General features: G+C 42.9%; 1 protein-coding gene across 12 annotated transcripts in view; it reads right to left on the bottom strand.

Annotated features, from left to right (window-relative positions):
• LOC124124191 (inositol 1,4,5-trisphosphate receptor type 1-like) overlaps positions 1 to 26,555 on the bottom strand; it is a 193,875-nt gene that overhangs the window by 100,276 nt on the left and 67,044 nt on the right. For all 12 annotated transcript variants that reach the window (XM_046487300.2, XM_046487295.2, XM_048396591.1 and 9 more), the window contains exons 4-11: positions 13,864 to 13,950; positions 8,399 to 8,557; positions 7,100 to 7,198; positions 3,929 to 4,012; positions 3,089 to 3,235; positions 2,648 to 2,743; positions 1,997 to 2,157; positions 1,284 to 1,383 (exon numbers count right to left, since the gene is read on the bottom strand). In XM_046487300.2, coding sequence (XP_046343256.1) covers positions 1,284 to 1,383; positions 1,997 to 2,157; positions 2,648 to 2,743; positions 3,089 to 3,235; positions 3,929 to 4,012; positions 7,100 to 7,198; positions 8,399 to 8,557; positions 13,864 to 13,950 — 933 coding nt within the window. The remainder of the gene's footprint in view (positions 1 to 1,283; positions 1,384 to 1,996; positions 2,158 to 2,647; positions 2,744 to 3,088; positions 3,236 to 3,928; positions 4,013 to 7,099; positions 7,199 to 8,398; positions 8,558 to 13,863; positions 13,951 to 26,555) is intronic.

Below are 26,555 nucleotides of genomic sequence, written 5' to 3'. Positions count from 1 at the left end.
GAGGAAGGTGGAGGAGGGTGGAGGCGGAGGTGGGAAGCCAGATTGCCATCGGAGGGGAAATTAATATCAATCGTACCACAATGGACTTGTCAGCATCAAAATCAAAGTTTAAATCATCATCATCATCATCATCATCATCATCATCATCATCGGAGTCCAAGCAAGGACTCGGGTCACTCTGAAATGTTGCCAGTTTCTGTTCAAACAATTTCAAATGTAACTGGAAAATGTTTTGATGAGTCTAAAATGTGAACACTATTTCATTGTCATGGTCTTGATTGTAACAACAGTCCACTTCCTCCCCTCCGAAGGACATTACGTATTTCACCCCAACTATCAAGAGTACATCAGATTGCCTCCTAAGCTCCCTTGGGGTGATAGACAACCACAATTTGCCCTCATAGAATCTAGCAAGTTATCATTCATCCTACCATGCCATGAATGAGTGGGGTCTTACGTCGCCTTTAGCATTATATAAGCAACATCTGTGCAGGGGACACCAGAAATGGGCATCACACATTGCCCCGATGTACGCCTTCAGCGTGATAAGCGAAAGCTTTAACCACTACGCCCTGCTCCATCTACCCCTTGACCGCTGGGTGTTAAAGCAGTATTTGGTCAGATAAGATGCCACAACCTGGGTTAGAGAGTAGATATTACAGCTGCCCCAGCATATGGATATGAGCTGCCCCGCGGCCCCATGACCATCTTCCTGAGGCAAGGGAGTTAACTGACTATAAAAGTCCCGTTTCCACCCAAATAGGCTGGAACTATGGAGTTATATTTTGGCTGGACAAACAAGTCTATGTAAGTCCAATCAAAATCGACATCCAGTTTGTAAACTGCCGTGCAGGTTTTGATGTATTGCAAGACTTGCAAGGCATGTGTACCGACAACTTAGCATCAACAGATAGTTTCCAAATCTTTTCATGTTTTTAATGAAGGTGTTCATGGGTTATGGTGCACTTCTCGAAGGAAGAATACAGATCTTGATTATTGATCAGATCGTCTTCACTAGGCAACACCATTTTATTTGATATGAGAGGTGAAATCTGATTGGTCAATAGGAGGGACATAGAAGGGACATAACTCGTAATAGCCATTGGTGAAGCTATGATCGCTCTCAGAAATTCCAGCCTAGTTTGGCAAGGGTGGAAACTGGACTTTTCTGGTCAGATATCTCCCTTGCCTCAGGAAGATGCCCCATGACATAAGCTGCCCCCGCTGACTAGCTGCATGAGTAGCTTCCTGTACAACTCCCCAGGATCTCCTGTGCTGCCTACCTTGTTCATGATGGAATTCTTCTCCTCCTTGTCTATCGGGATGGAGGTGCTGTGCACCCATGTGTCTGTGCAGAGATGGTGCAGCCGAACAAACGTTTGTCTGAAAACACATTCACATGCATCAGGACTGACATGTCATCTGACTGACTTGCTATGTACATGACAGTCTGAGGTAAACAAATAGGGGGATTACAAAAGTGAAATCATTCGTTTACCAGTCTGGAATTATGGTTTCTCTTTATGTAGTTTTGGAAAGACATCCAACTAAGCCCCCAATTACAGTCTGTGGTGTTTTGTTATTTACAGAGCAGAATGTACATATATTCTGATTTTTGAGCTTAAAGGGCAAGCAACTTGACAAAAATAAAATTCTAAAAATGGAAATAGCGTAAAACAGACGACAAAAAAACAACAGGCGAAATAGGCCCTCAAAGGAAAAATTCCTCCACTGAGGGGATTCCCCTCGCTGGGGTTAAAACGAGGCTAAAGTATCAGCCAATGAAAACAGGTTTAGGCCACGCCCCAAAATAGGCTTTTTTTGGAAAACGATCAGGGAGTGTGTGATATTTCAGCACTTACAATACTTTCAACAAATATTATGATTGTTCTCTCTCCGAAATTGAAAAAATGTATCTAGGAAAATTCACATTCACAACAATATCGCAAAAATTGTTTTTGTTTAACTTGCCCTTTAAAGGAACTAGGGAACACACCTGGGAACGAGAGTGTCTGTTCTCGTCATGGTGGTGGGGTCAAGTTCGAAAATGGATGCGATGTCGTGTCCGTGGGGGACAGAGACGAGGCAGTAGACGGCAGAGGTGGGCAGTCCCTGCAGCTTCTGTCGCGTGGTGTCCACCGTCGGATCGTTGTCCACCTGGTAAACAAGTGTTACTCAGTTATTTATTCCCAGATTTTGTCAAGCTACTTTCAGTCTGGTACTCATAACTCAAGACTTGTACACCTCTGTTGTACACCTCCTCCACAATACAGAATCCAAGAGAGACACCAGACTACCCTGAGATCTGGGGGGTACCGGAGAACCTACCTGGAGATCTGGGGATGCTGGAGAACCTACCTGGAGATCTTGGGATGCTGGAGAACCTACCTGGAGATCTGGGGCACCGGAGAACCTACCTGGAGATCTTGGGATGCTGGAGAAACTACCTGGAGATCTGGGGGGACCGGAGAGCCTACCTGGAGATCTGGGGGGGGGGGGGACCGGAGAGCCTACCTGGAGATCGGGGGGGGGGGGAGAGCCTACCTGAGAACCTACCTTGAGATCTGGGGGGACCGGAGAACCTACCTGGCGATCTGTGGGTACCTGAGAACCTGTCTAGGGGCTATTGGAGTCCTTGAAAACTTACCTCGGCTGCCAGGTACTGTCCGGTTGCTAGATGTTTGAACCTGAAGAGACTGTTCCAGTGTCCAGCCCCTCCTCGACATGGATCATGCTGCACCACCTACAACACAGGGACCACACTCATACAATGCAACACAATACCGTTAACTACAATTTGACTTCACAACCAGATCATAATATTGGAAATTCTGGCCCACAAAACTCGGTCATTATCAAAGAGTGAAATACAATTTATTCTAAAGCTGATTTTAGTTCCACCAAGGTGTATCCTGCTTATACTCTTAACATAAACTGATGCTTCCACCTACACCTATATCCTTCCACAGGAACAAACTCTCCTCACAACATATGACTGATTCCTACATTACCCAGCCTCTACCTCTTCTGTTCTCCCAGAGGGACAATCTGTCCTCTACAACAAGCACCTGTTCCCTACAGCCCTTACCTCCACTTCCCACAATGCCTTGGAGCTGGTGGCGGCGGTGGCCGATGTCCTCCCCGTCGTCCTCAGAAAGACATACTGCTTCTTCTTGTACTCATCTCCCGTGAGAAACTTCTCCTGCTCCGCGTGGAACAACCGCACCACGTCACCCTATGCAACACAACAACATCCTAAGGTGAAGTTTTATAGTGCTAGCCCACTGAGACACCAGGCCACAGTTTAACATGAATACCCCACTCAGACACAGTATACTTACTTGGGGCTGACCAGTCCTTGTTTTAGCCCCTTAATGCTGAGCACCAGGAGGGTTCACAACAAGTAACATCTTTTAACATCTTTTGGTACACAGAATAAATATGTCTCCAACAAGAAGTACTGATTTTTTTTTGTTTATCACCAAACTTAGTAATATTCCAGTTACATGACGGCAGTCTGTTAATAATCGAGTCTGGATCAGACTATCTAGTGATTGACATCCTGAGCATCGACCATCACAATAGGGATACAATGACATGTATCAACCAAGTCAGCGAGACTGACCAACTAATCCTGTTAGTCGCTTCTTACGACAGGCATGGGTTTGCTGAAGAACAATTCTTACCCAGCTCTTCCCAGGGGTTTCCAACAAGAGCATCCTGATTGCAGAACACAGATACTTAAAAGATTTAAGTGAAGAAGGCACCATAAGACTCATTATGTGTGTTGCAATCTGGATAGTACCAAAATCATCCAGATCAACGAATCATAGCTATGGAGTAATATTGCTTTGGATAAATACTGTCTGGTCTGGAACTCATGGTGTCCAGACTGAAGAGGTTTTACTGTAGATGACCGGAGACTCACCCCCTTGAGGATGTCGTCCTTGTTTTCCTTGAAGTCCATGAAGAGAGTCACCTTCCAGCAGGTGTTGCAGTTCAGGGAGTTCACCTGCAACAGGGAGATGTGGGGTGAGACAGGGTGAGACACAGGGAGACATGGGTTGTCACAGGGTTTGACACAGGGAGACATGGGGTGTGACAGGGTGAGACAGGGTTAGACACAGGGAGATGTGGGGTGAGACAGGGTTAGACACAGGGAGATGTGGGGTGAGACAGGGTAAGACACAGAGGAGATGTGGGGTGAGACAGGGTTAGACACAGGGAGATGTGGGGTGAGACAGGGTTAGACACAGGGAGACATGGGTGAGACAGGGTTAGACACAGGCAGATGTGGGGTGAGACAGGGTGAGACACAGGGAGATGTGGGGTGAGACAGGGTTAGACACAGGGAGATGTGGGGTGAGACAGGGTAAGACACAGGGGAGATGTGGGGTGAGACAGGGTTAGACACAGGGAGATGTAGGGTGAGACACAGGGTGAGATAGGGTTAGACACAGGGAGACGTGGGGTGAGACAGGGTTTGACACAGGGAGACGTGGGGTGAGACAGGGTGAGACACAGGGAGACATGGGGTGTGACAGGGTTAGACACAGGGAGATGTGGGGTGAGACAGGGTTAGACACAGGGAGACATGGGGTGAGACAGGATAAGGCACAGAGGAGATGTGGGGTGAGACAGGGTGAGACACAGGGAGATGTAGGGTGAGACACAGGGTGAGATAGGGTTAGACACAGGGAGACGTGGGGTGAGACAGGGTTTGACACAGGGAGACTTAGGATTAGACAGGGTGAGACACAGGGAGACATGGGGTGAGACAGGGTTAGACACAGGGAGATGTGGGGTGAGACAGGGTTAGACACAGGGAGATGTGGGGTGAGACAGGGTTAGACACAGGAAGACGTGGGGTGAGACAGGGTTAGACACAGGGAGATGTGGGGTGAGACAGGGCTAGACACAGGGAGATGTGGGGTGAGACAGGGTGAGACACAGGGAGATGTGGGGTGAGACAGGGCTAGACACAGGGAGATGTGGGATGAGACAGGGTTAGACACAGGGAGATGTGGGGTGAGACAGGGTGAGACACAGGGAGACGTGGGGTGAGACAGGGTTAGACACAGGGAGATGTGGGGTGAGACAGGGTTAGACACAGGGAGATGTGGGGTGAGACAGGGTTAGACACAGGGAGATGTGGGGTGAGACAGGGTGAGACACAGGGAGATGTGGGGTGAGACAGGGTGAGACACAGGGAGATGTGCGGTGAGACAGGGCTAGACACAGGGAGATGTGCGGTGAGACAGGGCTAGACACAGGGACAAAACTATCGATTGTTGTAAGCAGACAGGATACAAACAGATAATTTCTACCAAATTGAGGTCATTGTTTTGAAATAATGTACAAATGATGCTATAATATTAGACATATTATTACAGGCATGTATCTTTCTGTCATCATACACATGCATGGAGACTACGACATGGACTTGAGTATGTACTACACAGACTGTACATGTTTGTACTACTACGACATGGACTTGAGTATGTACTACACAGACTGTACATGTTTGTACGTCTACGACAAGGATTTGAGTATGTACTACACAGACTGTACATGTTTGTACGTCTACGACATGGGCTTGAGTATGTACTACACAGACTGTACGTGTTTGTACGTCTACGACAAGGATTTGAGTATGTACTACACAGACTGTACATGTTTGTACATCTACGACATGGACTTGAGTATGTACTACACAGACTGTACATGTTTGTACGTCTACGACAAGGATTTGAGTATGTACTACACAGACTGTACATGTTTGTACGTCTACGACAAGGATTTGAGTATGTACTACACAGACTGTACATGTTTGTACGTCTACGACAAGGATTTGAGTATGTACTACACAGACTGTACGTGTTTGTACGTCTACGAAATGGACTTGAGTATGTACTACACAGACTGTACATGTTTGTACGTCTACGACAAGGATTTGAGTATGTACTACACAGACTGTGCGTGTTTGTACGTCTACGACATGGGCTTGAGTATGTACTACACAGACTGTACGTGTTTGTACGTCTACGACAAGGATTTGAGTATGTACTACACAGACTGTACATGTTTGTATGTCTACGACAAGGATTTGAGTATGTACTACACAGACTGTACGTGTTTGTACGTCTACGACAAGGATTTGAGTATGTACTACACAGACTGTACGTGTTTGTACGTCTATGACATGGGCTTGAGTATGTACTACACAGACTGTACGTGTTTGTATGTCTACGACAAGGATTTGAGTATGTACTACACAGACTGTACGTGTTTGTACGTCTACGAAATGGACTGGAGTATGTACTACACAGACTGTACATGTTTGTACGTCTACGACAAGGATTTGAGTATGTACTACACAGACTGTGCGTGTTTGTACGTCTACGACATGGGCTTGAGTATGTACTACACAGACTGTACATGTTTGTACGTCTACGACAAGGATTTGAGTATGTACTACACAGACTGTACATGTTTGTATGTCTACGACAAGGATTTGAGTATGTACTACACAGACTGTACGTGTTTGTACGTCTACGACAAGGATTTGAGTATGTACTACACAGACTGTACGTGTTTGTACGTCTATGACATGGGCTTGAGTATGTACTACACAGACTGTACGTGTTTGTATGTCTACGACAAGGATTTGAGTATGTACTACACAGACTGTGCGTGTTTGTACGTCTACGACATGGGCTTGAGTATGTACTACACAGACTGTACATGTTTGTACGTCTACGACAAGGATTTGAGTATGTACTACACAGACTGTACATGTTTGTATGTCTACGACAAGGATTTGAGTATGTACTACACAGACTGTACGTGTTTGTACGTCTACGACAAGGATTTGAGTATGTACTACACAGACTGTACGTGTTTGTACGTCTATGACATGGGCTTGAGTATGTACTACACAGACTGTACGTGTTTGTATGTCTACGACAAGGATTTGAGTATGTACTACACAGACTGTGCGTGTTTGTACGTCTACGACATGGGCTTGAGTATGTACTACACAGACTGTACATGTTTGTACGACATGTCTACGACATGGACTTGAGTATGTACAACAGACCTCCTTGCATCCCGTGTTGTCCACGAGGTCACAGTTGCTGGCGTGCAGCGGGTGGCCGTCGCTGACTGGGTTCAGCACCACCTTGTCCCCCACCACCACCTGAAACAGCAGCAGCAGCAGGACATCAAACAGGCGGTGTTCAAAATAATTTTAAAACCCAACAAGACAGGTGGCCAGGTGACCCATAAGTTTCGCCTGTCCATCTTAAAAGTTACTAACCCGCATTTTGAATATTAAATTTCAAAAACTAAGAGACAAATCATGTCTTGATACAAACAATTACTTGATAATCTACGAGGAGTTATATTAAAACTGAATACATAAGTACTCTGCCTGATACTCAGGCAGGTGGAAGAAATTTTTTGTGCAGGCCGACAGAAAAGTTACAAGCCACAAGCAGACGGGCAGGCAGTTATTTTTCGGACACTGAACACATCCAACATCAACATTCAATAGCTTAGTCTCATTATTTCTAGAAAAAAGTTTAAAATAACTGATCATCTGGTTCAGACTGACATAATAGTCTATACTTAAATTATTCTATCAATTTCTGAATTATGAATATTTACTTTTTGACCGAAAATATGAAGGGAGACAACTCTGACATGTTTTCACATGCTTCTCAACACAGCCATGAGTTAACCAAATATACCACAAGAAAACAAAACTCCTCTCTCCCTTACAGCTGAAGTAATGTCTGAACTACAAGATGAACCAAATCTGGTTCTCTGTTTCAATTTATCATCCAACAAATCTCTAACTTAGTTTGATATGTTCATATCACTATCACAGTCATTGTGTTTTGTACCACTGGCTCAAAGTATGGGTTAAATATTACTAACAGATGCTTATACATCACAAATCAACTCACTGAACATCATAATTTACCTGCAAACAAACAATGCAATAATAGAGGTGTCCAACGACTCTATTCTTGACAACTGATTGTATCTTGTGGACACAGAGGTCAAAATAGTGGATTCCCCAAAACTGATTGTGTATGGCCAACAGAGTGGTCCATACTGTATTCCAAACAACTGACTGTATACTGTGGACACAAAGGTCCAAATACTGTGTTCCAAATAACTGATTGTATATTGCCGACAGAGTGGTCTATACAGTATTCCAGACAACTGATTGTATACTGCCGACAGAGTGGTCGATACTGTATTCCAAATAACTAACTGTATACCGCTGAGAGAGAGGCCCAAGTTCTTTATTCCCTACAACTGACTACATATTGCCAACAGAGTGGTCTACACAGTATCCTGACAACTGATCCCAACACCAGCTGGTTACCCTGTCTCCTGGGGAACTGTGTTTGTAAAATGGTTGAATGTAAAACCAGGATCCCTCGTTCCCCGATGTGTCCAGCGTCACACGCATGGCGTTCTTCTCCAGCAGGGCTGGGAGCCGCTTGTTGACCGTCAGGTACTTGTTGCTCTTCAGGTGAAGGTACTGCAACACAGAAACACTCCAAATAATAGATCCACTAAGAAACTGCATGAAAAGTAGGAAAACCTTCACATCACTCAGCCAATGCATGAGGTGTTAAACAATTTAACACCCAAGTATAAACCTACTGCCACTTTTGCCTATTGTATTGGGAGGTTTTACTTTTTCCTCGTAAGACTTCATCACGAGCATGAGCTTTTACTTTTTCCAAGTAAGACATGGTATAAGGTTTTACTGTTTGCAAGTATGACCTGATTTGAGTAGCAGACGGAATTTGGATTTCGGACGTCCAATGTTCTAAAATCGAGGATCAGAAAGGCAAAGTTTTCATTATACATGAAGGGAATCGATCCTGCAACCTCACACCTCGTGTTAAGTTTTGTAACCCAATGTTTTCCCACTGACCTACCGGGGCAGGTGGTGAAAGAACGTTCAATTTTAGATGTCATGACTTAGTTTTCTCTATGCTGCACGTGTTTCTTCTCTTGGACGCTTTGTTCGCATTCCTTTTTATACAGCGACACACTGTATTGTTTCACTATAAGTTATCTCGATGTTTTCTTATATTTTCTGTTATTTCTTGCATTAAGACGGTTTATAAGTGAGATAAAGCGGTCGAGGAAGTAGGACCTCGTTAATTGGGGATCGGCAATGTAAGATACCCTGTTGCCAACACCCGATTACCTTGGTCTTACTTCATCGCCTATAACCTCAGTCGTGCTTTATCCTTCACTTTAAACATTTTGAGCTGAAATGATGGGTTACTAATTGTGGAAGCACACGGTACAATGATACACAATTCCAGCTAGAAGCAGAGGTCACAGGGCCGATGACATCTAGTCTTCCAATTGCTACAACCTAATTCCTACTTCCCCTGTGGGAATTCCAGGTCAGAAGACATCCCGATGGTAGATTGTGCTTCCTTAGGACATGTCTGACTTCCTTTCATTGTGTCGTAGGGTCAGCTATAGAGGATTGGGGAGGGTCCGACTTGGTGACTTGTCTGACTTCCTTTCATCATGTCCTAGGGTCAGCTATAGAGGATGAGGGATGGTCAGAACAGAGCCAAGCACATTTCTATTTGGGTATGTGTACTAGGATCATCAGAAACGGGTTCTTGGTTCTTCTCTCTATTGATGGCAGCAAGCGGTACAGACACCACAGCTTGCATATTCCTAATTGCCCCCATTTTCAACCAATTCAGTGCAGCAGTGAATATTTGCAAAGCTCAATGTAAAGTGAAGGGAGCAGTGATTGTGGAAAGGGTAACATAGATCACATTATAGATAACCTAACTTTAACATAATTTTATGATACTTCAAAAGAAATATTTGATATTACACATTCAATTATTAGATATCTAAAAGTGAATCACAAAATTGAATTTATGAAACTAGACTAATAGATTTTACAAATTCAATTTAGTGATATCAAAATACATTTCCAGATAACACCAATTCATTTTGTGATATCTAAAATTCAAATACTTGACATAAACAATTTTATATCAATAATTAATTTATGGTATCATATTTATTCAAGTTTTGATATTAATAAATGAATTATTGACAATAAAATCAAATGTCCCACTCCCATCCCCTAATCCCCAACCACCAGTGATGAATGATGACATACGCACAGAGCTGTTGAAAGGTTCTTCCCACAAATTAAACATTTAAAAGAATTTAACCAGATGGTTTTACACCTTGTGAATGAACATTAACGCAGAATTTGTTTTGTCGAGTTAATCTAATCAAACAAATTCTTCGTGTGTTATTCATGAGTCAGAAAGATGTCTAGCAACTCTCGAGGGAACAAAGAAAGATGATGTATGGCCTCTGCTGTCTCCTCTACACATTGTCTATAAGCATGGTGTGTGTGTGTGTATGTATAAGGTTATCAACACAGTACCACACATGCAGCTAGGATACAACTTGCACGCCACTGCCAAGACAAGGAATTGTTAGACCTCTGAATAATTTTGAAGGGTAAGCAGAAGAGTGAGTGAGTGAGTATGGTTTTACGCCGCTTTTAGCAATATTCCAGCAAAATCACGGCGGGGGACACCGGAAATGGGCTTCACACATTGTACCCATGTCGGGAATCGAACCTGGGTCTTCGGCGTGACGAGCGAACGCTTTAACCACTAGGCTACCCAACCGCCCCTGTAAGCAGAAGACCTTCTCCTGGAATGACTAGTGTCCCCGCATTGATTGTTCACTACAAGGGATGAGATTTTCAAACATGGCCGTGGCCATGTGATTGAGGGGCTTTGCTTTTTTTTCAAAATTGATTTTTTTTAATTGAAAGTCCACATTTTAATAAATTCAAAGATATTTTACTATCCAATGCAATAATGTAAAACAAAATATTAAAGCCTTTTTCACTGCCTTTGCCCTAAAAAAACTTTGGGTATTTTCAACGACATTTTGCAGCAGATCTCCACTGACTATCAGAGAATGCCAAGATACATCCCTGTCACTTTAACCCCATATTACTTTCTACGAGTATGTTTGTATTAAGTATTTTTGTGACAGACTGTTCTATAATGTCAGCCTTGCCAACTGCTGGTAACTAAAGACACTGGTTAATCCCTTATAACCAACCCTGGCACCATCTGAAATGCTATTCAAGTGTGTGGCTTTTTCTGAAATAATTCTTCAGCAGTAAAAAAGATCCCTAATAAAGATTGATGAACACTCTCTCAGTTTTTTGTGCTATAGACTTGTTGTTTCTTTGGGGAGGTACCGGTAAGTGCAGATAAGAGATTAATTATGTTTAGCAGTCACCATCTTACAGAGATAAAATATCCTTTGGGGAAGGAGAAATTAATTTGTTTAAATAGATTGTCTGTATGCTATTTAATAATTACTTAAGGTCAGAACATCAAGGCGTTCATCCCTGCTAGGAAATTATAAACAAGGCAAACAGACTTTGCTGCACCATTAGAGATGAGTTTGGAGTGATGTTTGTGGAAGTGAGAGGGAATTTGTGTGTGTGTGTGTGTGTGTGTGTGTGTGTGTGTGTGTGTGTGTGTGTGTGTGAAAGTGAGTTAGAGTGTGTGTTTGAGTGAGTGAAAGAGAGTGTGTGAGGTGAGAGTGAGTGAGTGTGAAAGTGAATTTGTGTGTGTGTGTGTGAGAGAGAGAGAGAGAGAGTGTGTGTGTGTGTGAGTGGCTGTGTGTGTGTGAGTGGCTGTGTGTGTGTGAGTGGCTGTGTGTGTGTGAGTGGCTGTGTGTGTGTGAGTGGCTGTGTGTGTGTGATTAGCTGTGTGTGTGTGTGTGTGTGTGTGTGTGTGTGTGTGTGTGTGTGTGTGTGTGTGTGTGTGTGTGTGTGTGTGTGTGTGTGTGTGTGAGTGGCTGTGTGTGTGAGAGTGGCTGTGAGTGTGAGAGAGTGGCTGTGGCTGAGTATAAGACTAAGTAAGTGACAGGGTGAATGGGTTTCAGTGTGAGTGTGTGTGGTAGCAAATAAATGAATGTTAGAGTTTGAGAGTGTGAAATTCTAAAGGCAAATAATGTTGAAACATGTTGAGTGAGTGTGAAAGTGAGTGAGTGAGTGAGTGAGAGAGTGAGTGAGAGAGTGAGAGAGTGAGTGAGTAAGTGAGTGAAATGAGTGTGAGAGTGAGTGAGTAAGACAGTTTTTAGCCATACTCCTGTAACATCTCGGCAGGAGACACCACCGACGGTGTACTATAGGTTAAACCATTATGAGAGACCCAAGGAGAGGGTATTACCAATATCGGACTTGTGCTGGGCGAGAGTTGGGCTTCTGATACCACCTGAACAGTATTCAGTTATATCATGATGTCAGGAAAAGTGATGCAGTTCATTGACTCTACCACTGGATCATGCATCTGGGCAAACCTGGGAGTCAAACCCAGAATGACCAGCAGCTCCTGACACAACCACTGAGGGCTTCTCTGCATCACAGTGAGGTCTGGTACACAGGTATACTTTGACTTACAAAAGTGGGGGTCCAGGGGACCCCCAATAATTAATTTTAAGGGTCCTTGCAGGCAATATGAGGGTCCTGTAAAGCAATGGAATGGTGTTGTGTACTGTACGTTTAGATAATTATTTTGGAACTGGCACTAGTCCTATAGTCCTTGCCAAACAGCCCATTAGTTAAGGTATCATAAGGATGAGTAGAAATTGCTCTTTTTAAGTTTTTTTCTCTTTGTTATCATTGTAAGGACTAGTGGACTAAAACTGTTTGTTTCTAACGCTGGATCAAGTGGACAGTCGTCATGATTGATGGATGAAATAACAGACACTCATAACTGCTCATAACTATGCATCCCTTGGGACACAGTATTTTTTCTGCCTCTATTCTCTACATTTATGCGTACTGGATGCACATTTGTGTGTCATGCTAAACCCTGGGTACAGTTGGTTAAGCCTGTCCTACAGCAACCAGCCTGGGACAGGCGAGTAAACTACGCTTTGCATGTGGACAGGCTGAAGCATGAGGACAACCAGTTATGCCTCCTTGCATGAAGATAACATTAGGGGAGGGAGCTGTGAAGGTAGTAAATCGTGTTTGAGACTATTGGACTAATGTTGGTTTTCCCATGTTGAAATTACCCTGGACAATCTTAACAAGAATCTTGTCAACCTCTAAAGACCTCATTAAGCCAAAGAAGTAGGAACATGTAACAGCTGAATGAAAATGTTTCCAAATTCAGCCTTAATTTCCCTATCTACAAACAGAAGAATCTTACATTGATGTGAAAAGCATGATGAATGATATGTTTCCAACGGCATCACATCACAACAATCTGTATGTGATGGCTATGGCTTCCTCATCTCTCTACTGGGGACTAAAGAGTCTCTACTGGGCGGTGCATATCTTGCAGCAGGTGCCCTTTACCAACTGACAGGAGTTGTTGCTCTAGAACCAGCAGCGCTCAAGTCTTGTTGCTGGGTATTGATCTGCTGGGATAGCTCAACTTTAATTCCTCCAAGCACAAGCGTTCTTTTTAACATTCATATTCATGTCTTCAAAGAAAATCATTTACATACTTCAGGATATTTTTGTGAAAATATGCCACTCAGCATTTTTGTAAGTTGTGAAAGTCTCAATGGTGATAATGACTTTCCTCCCGATGTGAACCTGTGAGAATGTAATATCTGACTCGCCCATCCCTCTTCCTAATCCTTCAAGCAGTCATGTACTTGGACACTTGGCTCATCATGCTGAAGGCCTGGGTTTGATTCCCAACATAGGTACAACGTGTGAAGCCCATTTTAGGTGGCCCCTGCCACCAGATTGACCAGCATCATGTAACTTCCCCTCCTGTAGGTCACACCTACCTGTACCACCAGGCCATACTGAATCTCGGAACCCAGCAGTTTTCTGCTCTCTCCTTCATTCTGCTTCTTCTCGAGTTCCGCCGCATGCTGAAAGTAGATAAATAAACCGTTACACTGTTATCAGATCATTCACCCACTGTTTGTACACGGAGTATGGCCAATTGGGGGCAAGAAAAACTATATAAAGTAAACTACGGTTATAACGAACTCAAAGGGACCACAAGGTTTTTTATTCTTATAACCCTAGTTCGTTATACATATAAGCATATGTACAACATATATACAGCAAATGGACGGGACCAAGAAATAGTTTGTTATACCCGTCAGTTCGTTGTAAGCGTGTTTATCATCAACGTAGTTTACTGTGTTCAACTTTAACTGAGTCAGCTGTCTTGAACTGCACAATGTTAACTTCCATCATAGCTGATCAACTCAGAGGTCAACTTCATTAAGGATGAGATAATATGCCCATATGTCCATACATCCATAAAATCCTAGCATCATTGGTCGACATTTTATACGAAACAATATGCATGTTACACAGTTTACAACATTAACCACTGGTCTAGCCTGGAAGACCATGCCTAGTCAAATTATTTTCCGTCTAATAAGCTCGGGTAATAACAGTCCACATAGCAACATCTACAGAATGGAGGCAAGTAGGGCTAGTAGGCTCAAAACTTTGTTTGTTTGTTTGTTGTTTACCGCCACACTCAGCAATATTCAAGCTATGTGACGGCGGTCTGTAAATAATTGAGTGTGGACCAGACAATCCAGTGATTGACATCGGGAACATTGATCTACCCAATTGGGATACCATGACATGCATTAACCAACTCAGTGATCCTGACCACCCGATCCCGTTAGTCCCCTCCGAAGTGTTTGGCACAGACTGATGGTCATAAGGACATTACCACTATTGTGGCTGTGCACACTGAATTTAAGTGTGGCAACCCGGCCATGCTTGCCGTAAAAGGTGACTATGCTTGTCGTGAGAGGTGACTATGCTTGTCGTGAGAGGTGACTATGCTTGTCGTGAGAGGTGACTATGCTTGTTGTGAGAGGCGACTATGCTTGTCGTGAGAGGCGACTATGCTTGTCGTGAGAGGTGACCTTTGGAACGGATGGTCAGGCTCGCTGACTTGGTTAAAACATGTCATTGTATCCCAAATGCATGGATTGATGCTCATGATGTCAATTACTGGATTGTCTGGTCCAGACTCGATTATTTACCGTGTCATCGTATTCCATATGTGTGGATCGATGCTCATGATGTCAATCACTGGATTGTCTGGATTGAATGACTTTCATATAAAAAAAAAAAAATGATTGACATCGCAATTTACTTTATTTTTATTTGGACCTAACCTTGTGTGCAAAAGCAGAAGTAAATCTGTGAAACACAAAATGAAAGAGTGTGGCCTTGAGGCCTTCCTGGTTGACACCAGGCTCTCTATCCTACACGCTACTCCACATTGACACCAGGCTCTCTATCCTACACGCTACTCCACATTGACACCAGGCTCTCTATCCTACACGCTACTCCACATTGACACCAGGCTCTCTATCCTACACGCTACTCCACATTGACACCAGGCTCTCTATCCTACACGCTACTCCACATTGACACCAGGCTCTCTATCCTACACGCTACTCCACATTGACACCAGGCTCTCTATCCTACACGCTACTCCACATTGACACCAGGCTCTCTATCCTACACGCTACTCCACATTGACACAAGGCTCCCTATCCTACACGCTACTCCACATATATGTCTCCTCTTCTGTATCATCATGTCCTGTCCTGTCCTGGAACTGACACCCAAATACATACATCAGAACCACATGCATTCATCCTAAAATACCCACTCAGCGTTAGAAATTGGCACTAGTCCTAGAATCCTTGCCAAACTGCCCAATAGCTAAGGTATCATAAGGACTAGTAGAAATTGGCCCTTTTTAAGGATTTTGCTATATGTTATCATAATAAGGACTAGTTGACTAAAACTGTTAGTTTCTATCGCTGCCACTGAACATACAACGTGGGGCTTAATCAGGTATTTTGGCACCAGTTTGATGTGTGCGATTCCTTGGCACACTTTGGGTTTCATATCATGAAAAGATGGGCATATATACGTTCCTGTCACACACTAACACTACAAGGCACACAGACTCCAGCAATAGAAACTAACAGTTTTTGACCACTAGTCTTTATAATGATAACATACAGCAAAACCCTTAAAAAGGGCAAATATTTCTACTAGATGACATGGTTGGAGAACAGGATGACATCCTGGTCGGCTACATTTGAGGTTGTTTGAACGGAGACGTCGGATCACAGTTTCCCGGCTAATGTGTCGATTTTGTGTTCCTATGGTCTATCGAGCACTTTCACTTGCAGTTAGGAACGGATGTCGCTGGTGTTGACGGGTAATCTGCCGATCTTGTCGAGGTGTGGTGACCCTAGGACGACCGCTCCGAGGAAGGTCATCGGTGGTCTGTGTAGCATTGTATCGATGCAGGAGACGGTAAATTGTGGTTATGTTAACGTTGTAATGACGGGCAACATCTTGGACAGACTCTCCAGCTTCCAAACGTCCGATAACCTGGTTTCTCTGAATTTGTTTTTCATGTTGCGTTTTTACTCGGGGCTTCCAAAATGCAACCAAAAATATTGATAACACCATCAGGCTTCACTACTTGCTAAAACTCGTATCAATTTATGGTTCCGTGTTTGTTGCCTATTTGCTTAAAACCACTTGCGTTTCTTTTGTGTGTGAGTATATTTTGTTACATTAGGTTTAACATTAATACGTAACTTCTAACAGTGGGTTTCCATCATAACAAAGGTTCCCACAGGTGGACTAGACACATCCGGTAAGCCAACAGAATCAATACCATCAACAAATAATAAACTAAATGGAATTGGCCCGCAAATAGAAAAGAGATGATTCAACCAACTTCTGATCTGATCACGAGCTCCAATATTGTAAATAGCCATCTAAACAGGATCTTGTGGATGATGCCATCAGGAACAGAAACAAAAAATAGTTTTGCTTTTAGAGGAATTGAAGCAAATATTTGAAACAAGGGAGACAGGATGGTGAAGCTGATCAGAGTGAAATTGAATCAAGTCATATTTCTGGACACCGATCTAATAAAGAGTGCCATAACCAAGCAGTTGAGAAATGTGGTGCCTGTCGATACAAAATGGAGGAATATGCAGGTTGGAGAAATGGCTGATACTAAGCTGGCTTCCTTCACCATTACTCATCTTGTGCTTTAAACACGCCATTAAAGTTTGACTTTCCCCAATTACTATCCAAGTTTGCCATTTATGTCACCTGAAATGTCTCAGGGTAGTTACTACTCCACCAACAGTCTCCGCTGTTACAGCTGTATGTCACATGATACTGTAGTATTGAACGCTTGATGAAAATACTTGGAAATGACGTTCAATTGGACAGTCTAACTTGTGTAGGAGGTATCAGCAATAAAAAAAGAGCCTGGAGTTTCACATGTAAAAGAAAAAATGTGAGACAGAATTCCATCAATAACCACCAGAGTTCAAACAACAAGAACTGAACCAGCAGCCATTCATCAGTCTTATCAATAACAGCTGCAATGTCCTCGCAAGGTGGAACAATGTTTTGGATTCAATTAACATCTTGAGAAAAATCAGTCGCTACATGAAAAACCCAGTGACCCAGCACCACTGAGATTGATTTTTGTCTCCACTACAACCACCTCCCTGCTGACACTCGACTTACAGACTTCAGATCCTGTCTAGTTAGCCTTGCTAAAAGGCTGTACTGAAAGAAACGTCCATGGATATGTAGTAATTCTATCCCCCTTATAGGCATGTCTAGATATGTGGACAGTACAGTCTCTTATAGGGACAACTGGTTCTTACATAATCTATTTCTTATGACTTACACTAATAATTATTGCCTTAGAGACTTGTGCAAGTTTACTGTCGAGTGTGTCCATTAGTTTCAGCCAAGAAGGATGGGGAGGGGAACTCATCATGTTTCATTCTGTTTCTTAGTTCACATTTCAGCCTGGAAGACCATCAGCTCACGATAGGGTTGACTGTATGCAATTACACCACAGACGTGTCAAGGATAACGCTCCTGCTCAGATACCGATCAATTTCTTCCTCACCTTCAACCTGAGCAGTTTACAATCTAATTTTTTACTGAATACTGATGGTTTAGAATTTTAGAAATGTAGTAAAGAAGCAATTATTCCAATAAAATGTTAGAGTTTGCTATAAATATGCAAATTTGGTAGATAATATTGTGCTCTAACAGTTCCACTCTGCTCAGCTCCTGTAGATGGGGAGATGACTGCATCTACTCGATACATCCTTCCATGAAGGTACAGTGCACGGTACCGCACCAGTTGGAGTCAGGAATATGTGTGTTCAGTCCACAAGAGACAGGAATATGCTGCCATGTCATTTACAGGGATCATACTGGGAATTTTCTGTTAAGTGAAATTTGGACCAATTAATAGGTGATGCCTACATAATACAATGTTATAAAGTCCCACTGCTTTTGAAAATGTAGGCCCTTTTTATAGGTTTATAGGCCAAAACCCATTAGGGCCGTTCCTAGAATTATCCCTGCATTTACTGTTACACATCCTAATATCCTTGGGGTAACACTACATGATACGGGCACTGTATCCAAAACTGGGCACCTGAGCCTATTCCCAAATCTAGCATAATCAACATTCACTTGTCTCCAACTGGCGATGACCTGACATATTCCAATGGTCCTGATGATGTTGAGTCAACATTGCTTTAACACTGGCTAAGTGCAACATAAATACAAATAATTTCCCACAGAGGGCCATGCCGGTACAATGACGCACCATGAGCCCAGTCACACATTAATTGTGGCCGCCCTTTTACCTGCTTGTTCTGAGCATGGGGTGCTGGGGACCTTTTCTACTCTGAAAATTCCCATAAGGCAGCAATTTGAACATCCATGACAATTAATCACTTATTAATAGGAATATTAATATTGGGTCACGCTGGTACTGTGTCAGGCTTGTATTGTGTCAGGCCATTATTGTATTGAGATATGTTTGGGAGGAGGAGTCAAGACAGGGCAGACACAGATGGAACCATGGTCACGCACAACCCTAGTTTCACGGCCTGCGGCAGTTGGAGAAGCCGAACGCTTGTTGGTTATTGCACACTGGGACAGATGAGGTGCACAGTGAGGAAGTGAATTGCCAATTGGGTCACAAAAAAAGATGATGATTTGGCAAAGAGCCATCTATCCAGGACATTTCCAGACACATTCAATATACTGGACTTTCAAACCTTCCTTGTTAACTGTGGAATATTGCATACTGCACAGGACTGTAACAAAGTGGACGTGACACAGCTATGTTCTAAAGCAGCCTGGCCTCTGGAAACCTAAACTTGGATCCGGTTCAGTGCAGGCAAACCAACTGATGGACAATTTTGACACTGAAATAAACATATAACCCTGAAGAACTAAATAATGTTCAAAAGGTCTAGAAAATGAGTTGCTATTAAGCCTGGAGCTCAGTACCCTCTATGGAGCCTAGGACAATCAATGGAGCCCTGTACCCTCTGTGGAGCCGAGTATCTTCTATGGAGACTAGGACAATCAATGGAGCCCTGTACCCTCTGTGGAGCCGAGTATCTTCTATGGAGCCTAGGACAATCAATGGAGCCCTGTACCCTCTGTGGAGCCGAGTATCTTCTATGGAGACTAGGACAATCAATGGAGCCCTGTACCCTCTGTGGAGCCAAGTATCTTCTATGGAGCCTAGGACAATCAATGGAGCCCTGTACCCTCTGTGGAGCCAAGTATCTTCTATGGAGCCTAGGACAATCAATGGAGCCCTGTACCCTCTGTGGAGCCTAGTATATTCTATGGAGCCTAGGACAATCAATGGAGCCCTGTAACCCTCTGTGGAGCCCAGTTTTTTCTATGGAGCCTAGAACAATCAATGGAGCCCTGTACCCTCTGTGGAGCCGAGTATCTTCTATGGAGCCTAGAACAATCAATGGAGCCCTGTACCCTCTGTGGAGCCTAGTATCTTCTATGGAGCCTAGGACAATCAATGGAGCCCTGTACCCTCTGTGGAGCCGAGTATCTTCTGTCGAGCCTAGAACAATCAAAGGAGCCCCGTACCCTCTGTGGAGCCTAGTATCTTCTATGGAGCCTAGGACAATCAATGGAGCCCTGTACCCTCTGTGGAGCCGAGTATCTTCTATGGAGCCTAGGACAATCAATGGAGCCCTGTACCCTCTGTGGAGCCAAGTATCTTCTATGGAGCCTAGGACAATCAATGGAGCCCTGTACCCTCTGTGGAGCCAAGTATCTTCTATGGAGCCTAGGACAATCAATGGAGCCCTGTACCCTCTGTGGAGCCGAGTATCTTCTGTCGAGCCTAGAACAATCAAAGGAGCCCCGTACCCTCTGTGGAGCCTAGTATCTTCTATGGAGCCTAGGACAATCAATGGAGCCCTGTACCCTCTGTGGAGCCGAGTATCTTCTATGGAGCCTAGGACAATCAATGGAGCCCTGTACCCTCTGTGGAGCCGAGTATCTTCTATGGAGCCTAGGACAATCAAAGGAGCCCTGTACCCTCTGTGGAGCTGATTATCTTCTGTCGAGCCTAGAAAATCAATGGAGCCCAGTACCCTCTGTGGAGCCCAGTTTCTTCTATGGAGCCTAGAACAATCAATGGAGCCCTGTACCCTGTGGAGCCAAGTATCTTCTATGGAGCCTTGAACAATCAATGGAGCCCTGTGCCCTCTTTGAAGCCCAGTATCTTCTGTGGAGGCTTAGAACCATCAAAGGAGCCCAATGTCCTTTGTGAAGCAATGTACCCTATGTTTGTCAAGGGAGGATAACAGCTGACCTAGTGATGTAGTATGACCCTTGAAGATCCGGGGTAGAATAGGTCTTCAGCAACCCATTCTTGCCGTAAAAGGCAACTATGCTTGTTGTAAGAGGTGACTTACGGGATCGGGTGGTCAGACTCGCTGACTTGGTTGATGCATGTCATCGTATTCCAACTGAGTGGATCGATGCTCATGATGTCAATCACTGGACTGTCTGGTTCAGACTCGATTATTTAAAGACCACGGTCCTATAGCTGGAATATTTGTCTTACTGGCAGGGATAAAATCAAATCAAATCAAATCAAATCAAATCAAATCAAATCAAATTAACCATAATCCAACGTATCATATCACAATGCCATGCACCGCCATATCTTCACACCAGCTTGTCAGTGTAGATAATCTTCATTGTGTTACAACTGCAGACAGAAACTGCTCAGTCCTAACTGTTGATCATGTCAGGTCAAAATTTAAGAATGTCCAGACAATACTTTTTAAAATGTCCGGACAGAAAAATTTAAATGTCCGGTAAGCAATATTTTAAACCGGACATTTGAGATTCCCAATCGGACATGTCCGGCGCATATGACGGTTTCCGGACCCCTGCTTCACACGCCTCAGCAGCCATTGTAATCATCGTATGTCACCTGTGTGACATTCACTAGAACTAGGCATAACTTCAACTTTGTTCGAGGTAAAACAATTTAGCTTTGATGCTCCACAGAAAGAACATCGACAGTGATAAAATCTTGACTCTAACTGATACAACTCTTCGAACTTGAAACCTTTCATGAAGTCTTGTCCAATCATGACCTGCACTGCGAAAATATAATCTCATAAATTTGTCTGATGCATCCCTTATCTATATTCAAGAGATGTCTACACTTCATAAGAACAGCAAATCTCTATCCATGGGAGTCGTCTTCTCCATAGAAATAAATTGAATCAGTGGAAAGCTTGGGGATTCACTTATTGAGCCGAACATCTCTGCAGCCATCACAGGCTCTGTCACTTCGGTAAAAGTAGATAGTCTCTACCTCGTCTCGCACAAATATTGACCCAATACCTATTTCGGGACAGTGTAGCAATTTTGAGAAATAGTTGCCAATGTGAATCTATGTGTCTATTGTGTGTTAATTTGTGTCATTTACGAGACGTTTTAAAGTGACTGCGAAGCAAATGTACTTTACAGCCCAACATGCCACGTATCATGCTGACAAGACAATGAGAGCATCATGGAGGTCCTGGCGACACCAAACTGGCCTTCACCATAGCTACTCAATTACACGCACAGGTCTCTCACTAGTGTGGGTTCTGCAAAAAATGCTCACTCTTTTCGTGAACACCAGGTGTCATCAATGATTTTCAGTTATCCACTCTCATAATTTTCACCAATCTTTTACCTCTTTGGCCCAATGGGCAATTTTCTTTACAATGGAGAATGGTTATTCTGTTGATGTTTCATATTCAATTAATAGCATGCAATACAGCATCAGAGAAACATTGTAAACGTATCAATATATGTGACCCACTAGGAGAAAAGGACCTTATAGGTGAAAAATTACATTTTGACTTCACATTATATTAAAAAACTACAGTATCTTAGGAACACAAACATACAATTCACAAGCTTTAATTTACATTTATTACACATTTGGAATTATTTTCTGCAAAGTTCTATTTTCAGGTTTATAAATGTTTATGTAATAATTGCAGTATTTTAATATAATGTCTGATTAATTGAACGTAAACTTTCTGAAATGTTTGGAAATAATGTTTTTATTACATTACGAATTAACGAAAGAGAAATGAGATATTCTTGTACAGTCAGCATACACGGCCCTTTGTTACGGTAGTAAGTTGACGTCAAACGTCCCTCTTTTAATGATGACGTCCACCAATAATGTCCCTTGTTTCCTGGTGGGTCACATGTTTCATCAGATTGAAGTAAAATGTTTGTGCCAGGCATCGGCTTCAAGGCCATGCTGCACTCGACTGGTGGGTGGCATAGTGCTCCTCATGAAATTAATGAAACACTTTTCTGAATACAAGAGTAACATTGAAGGCCTCCTGACTTTATCAGCACGCTGCTGTGTCGGCTCCTTCCTTAGAGGGCATCTAGGACCTGGCCTACTTCATCACTTAGACACCCATCACCGTAGAGACTTCGGAGACTTCAATCATCCAAAAACATGAAGCACTTAACCAAGTTCATCAGCCTTCACATTCAAACAACTTAAATATCTATATACTGATACCATTCATTTTACATTCCAAACCATTATCAGTATTCGAAATTAAGGATGAAAGTCAAGGGGTCATTGAGCCATAATGTTAACCGTTAGAGATTCAGGGGGTTCACTGAATCAAAGACCTCAAGGGCACCTGCCAGGACTGCTTAATTTGAAAACCTTTCATGAATCTTACAAAGAATCCAAATTTCAATTCTTACAAAAATCAGTCCCAGGTATCATTTCATAACTTTAAATTTAATGCTTCTAATTTTGTTCATGCTTTGTTTAGAAAAGGGGTTAATAACCCCTATGTCTGGCCTGGAGGCTCGAGGTTGGACGCCTCGTCCGTACACTGCTACACACTCCCCACAGTGGGTATGTCCCAGGCTTCATCGTAGGCACTGAGAATTGGTCCAATTTTACATGACTCATAGTGTCCAACATTTGCGAGTCCCATTATGAGGTTTGAACCACAGACCTGATCCGAGGTATGGTTGGTATCAGTTGGTGGTCTCTATGCCCCAACTCAGTCACACGCATTGATGGTGACGACACAATCACAAGGTTACCAATAAATTCAACCAGTCAGTCAGGCCAGTAGTAACCTGACCTGGGGTCCCCAAAAAGAACCAAGAACAATCCACACACAGGGCATTGTGTTCAACCAAGAACAATCCACACACAGGGCATTGTGTTCAACCAAGAACAATCCACACACAGGGCATTGTGTTCAACCAAGAACAATCCACACACAGGGCATTGTGTTCAACCAAGAACAATCCACACACAGAGCATTGTGCTCAACCAAGAACTATCCACAGATACTCCCCAAGCAAAAACTTTCCAAACAATCAAGAACTTTCCACAGATGGGGGCACTGTCCCCAACCAAGGACCATTGTCCCCAACTACGGTCCATTGTCTCCAACCAAGGACCATTGACCCAATCCAAGAAGTATCCACACATTGAGGGCCATAATCCAGGGTATGACCAATAAAGAGTCACATAACTTGAATCACAAGCACATACTGTGGACCTATTCTGCTCTGCAATCACAACAAGGACTTTCATCTCATCTTTTGTCAAGCTGACATTATTCTTTGTGAGATAAAACATATTTATAATTCTGAAATTCTGGCTCATCTATCTTTATTTCTAAGAATCAAGAATGAAGTAATTTGACAGCATCATGATATTCATTTGCTCAGTTTCAAAGTAATTCAGAATTTTGATGTCTTTATCTATTTTCAGAAAAAAAGAATTCTTCATTCATCTCATAATCAATGTTGTGAGCAAGCAAACTTCTCCGAATTCAACACCCCGTCTCTTTAATTTCAACCTGTTGACATTCACATCAGAAATCACATTTTGCTAAATTTACTTGCAATATTGATCACAATCAAGCATAGAGCAGAAGATGCTTGCAGCCGTTAGATGGGTCTTGTATGAAAGTGAGCAGCCTTCAGCGTTACCATGGATAAGGAATAATATGGGGGGTGTCCGTGTTTAATGAGCATGTGTCTTGATGAGGTTTCCTGGACCAGGACATACACCAAGCTATCAATGGACAGCTCTGTCATGGGCTGGAGGATGCTTACTGATACGGATGAAGTACTGGCAACAGTTTCAAGTTTCATCTAGGGACAGATCATGCTGACTTTGTTCTATCTTTGGTAAAATGCCCAATTGTGTCAAAATATTAGATAATGAATGGGGAGGGAAGGTTATAAATTAAGCAAAATTGTTTTAATATTCACGATTTGCTTACACAGTAATAAAATTATAATTAAAACTCACATACAGTCAAGTCCCATTAATCCGACATGGCTGGTTGCATATGATTATGTTGGATTGACAAGTATGTCGGATAAGTTAACTTAAGTAGTACCAACATTCGTTGATCATAGTTTGCGAAAGGTTCTTCTGATATGACCTGTCATAGGATGTCCTCTGCAATAGCGAGAACTTGTATCTGATTTTAATGAGATTGAGGTAATATAATCATGTGATTAATCCTGTTTTCTTTTTTAAAGCATTACTTGTTTATTGTTAAGCAAAGTTCATCTCTGCAGCTTTGTAATATGCAGCTACCAGCCGACTCGTCTTGCATCACAACACTGGCTTAGTACTCGCAGGCAGATGACCACAGAGTAAGCTCATCACTGTTGGATTGCAAACTGGGTGTGTCGGAGTCGGAGTGCGAGACTGTCGGATTAACGGGTCTAAATAGCACTGATTTAATTGGTTCCCATCATTAATGTCAGATAAAGCCGATTGTCAGAGTAACGAGTGTTGGATTAACGAGACTTGACTGTACTTCTATTTAGATGTTTGTCCTATTAAAGATGGCTGATTTCCATGTTCACCCAAAGCATTTAATTAAATAATAACCCACAATGGTAAATAATTGGTATGAATATGAACTAGTTATGTATAAAAGTTTTGTTCCTATGGAAACCAGAAAAATAGGTTTTTAATAAATCCCAACCTATCAAGCTCCAGAAACAAGCACTATTGCCACTTCCAACTTCAGCCAAACTGGTTACCATGGAACTTTGAAAATGTTTTTTACAAAAATCCCAAACTATCAAAAGACACCAGTTTAATTACCACTAGATCCATCTTTGTACCAAGTTTGGAGAAGAAAAATTGTACAGTTTTCAAGATCTGCTCCGGAAACAAGCACTACCGCCATTTCCACCTTTGTCAAAGTTCAGTGATAGAAACTAACAGTTTTAGTCCACTAGTCCTTATAATGATAACATATAGCATAAGCCTTATAGTCCTTATGATACCTCATCTATTGGGCAGTTTGGCAAGGACTATAGGACTAGTGCCAATTTCTAACACTGAAGTTGTTGCCATGGAAACATGATTTATTTTTTTTAAATCCCAAACTATCAAAAGGCACCAGTTTACCACAAGACTCTATGTGCCAAGATCTGCTCTTGACATCTTTCACGGACAGACAGACAGACAGATGGATGGATGGTGTTCATCTTAATACTCGATCCCCATTAAGTGTTGATGAAATGACATACAGTAACAATGTAACAAACCATCTCTGTTACATTCATTCTGCTCCATAGACAATGATATTATATGACCCTCCACAACACCAACACTTGATCAGTGTACAGGATGACCACAGGCCTCAATAACCCTTCTCCAGGAACAACGGCTAAAGAACAATGGCCCAAAACAACTCCAGGCACAATGACCAGACACAACTCCGGGCACAATGACCAGACACAACTCCGGGCACAATGACCAGACACAACTCCTGGCACAATGACCAGACACAACACCAGGCACAATGACCAGACACAACTCCGGGCACAATGACCAGACACAACTCCTGGCACAATGACCAGACACACCCCAGGCACAACACCAGGCACAATGACCAGACACAACACCAGGCACAATGGCTAGACACAACTCTTGGCACAATAGCTAGACACAACTCATGACACAATGGCTAGACATGACCCCAGGCAGAAAGTCTACAAGATCAAGGTTATACCAAACTTTTAACCTAATTGGCAGTGAAGGGCCCAC

The sequence above is a fragment of the Haliotis rufescens genome, unplaced genomic scaffold, assembly GCF_023055435.1.
Source record: "Haliotis rufescens isolate VD_foot unplaced genomic scaffold, xgHalRufe1.0.p SCAF_157, whole genome shotgun sequence".
Taxonomy (NCBI): domain Eukaryota; kingdom Metazoa; phylum Mollusca; class Gastropoda; order Lepetellida; family Haliotidae; genus Haliotis; species Haliotis rufescens.
This window is presented reverse-complemented; position numbering and strand designations above follow the sequence as displayed.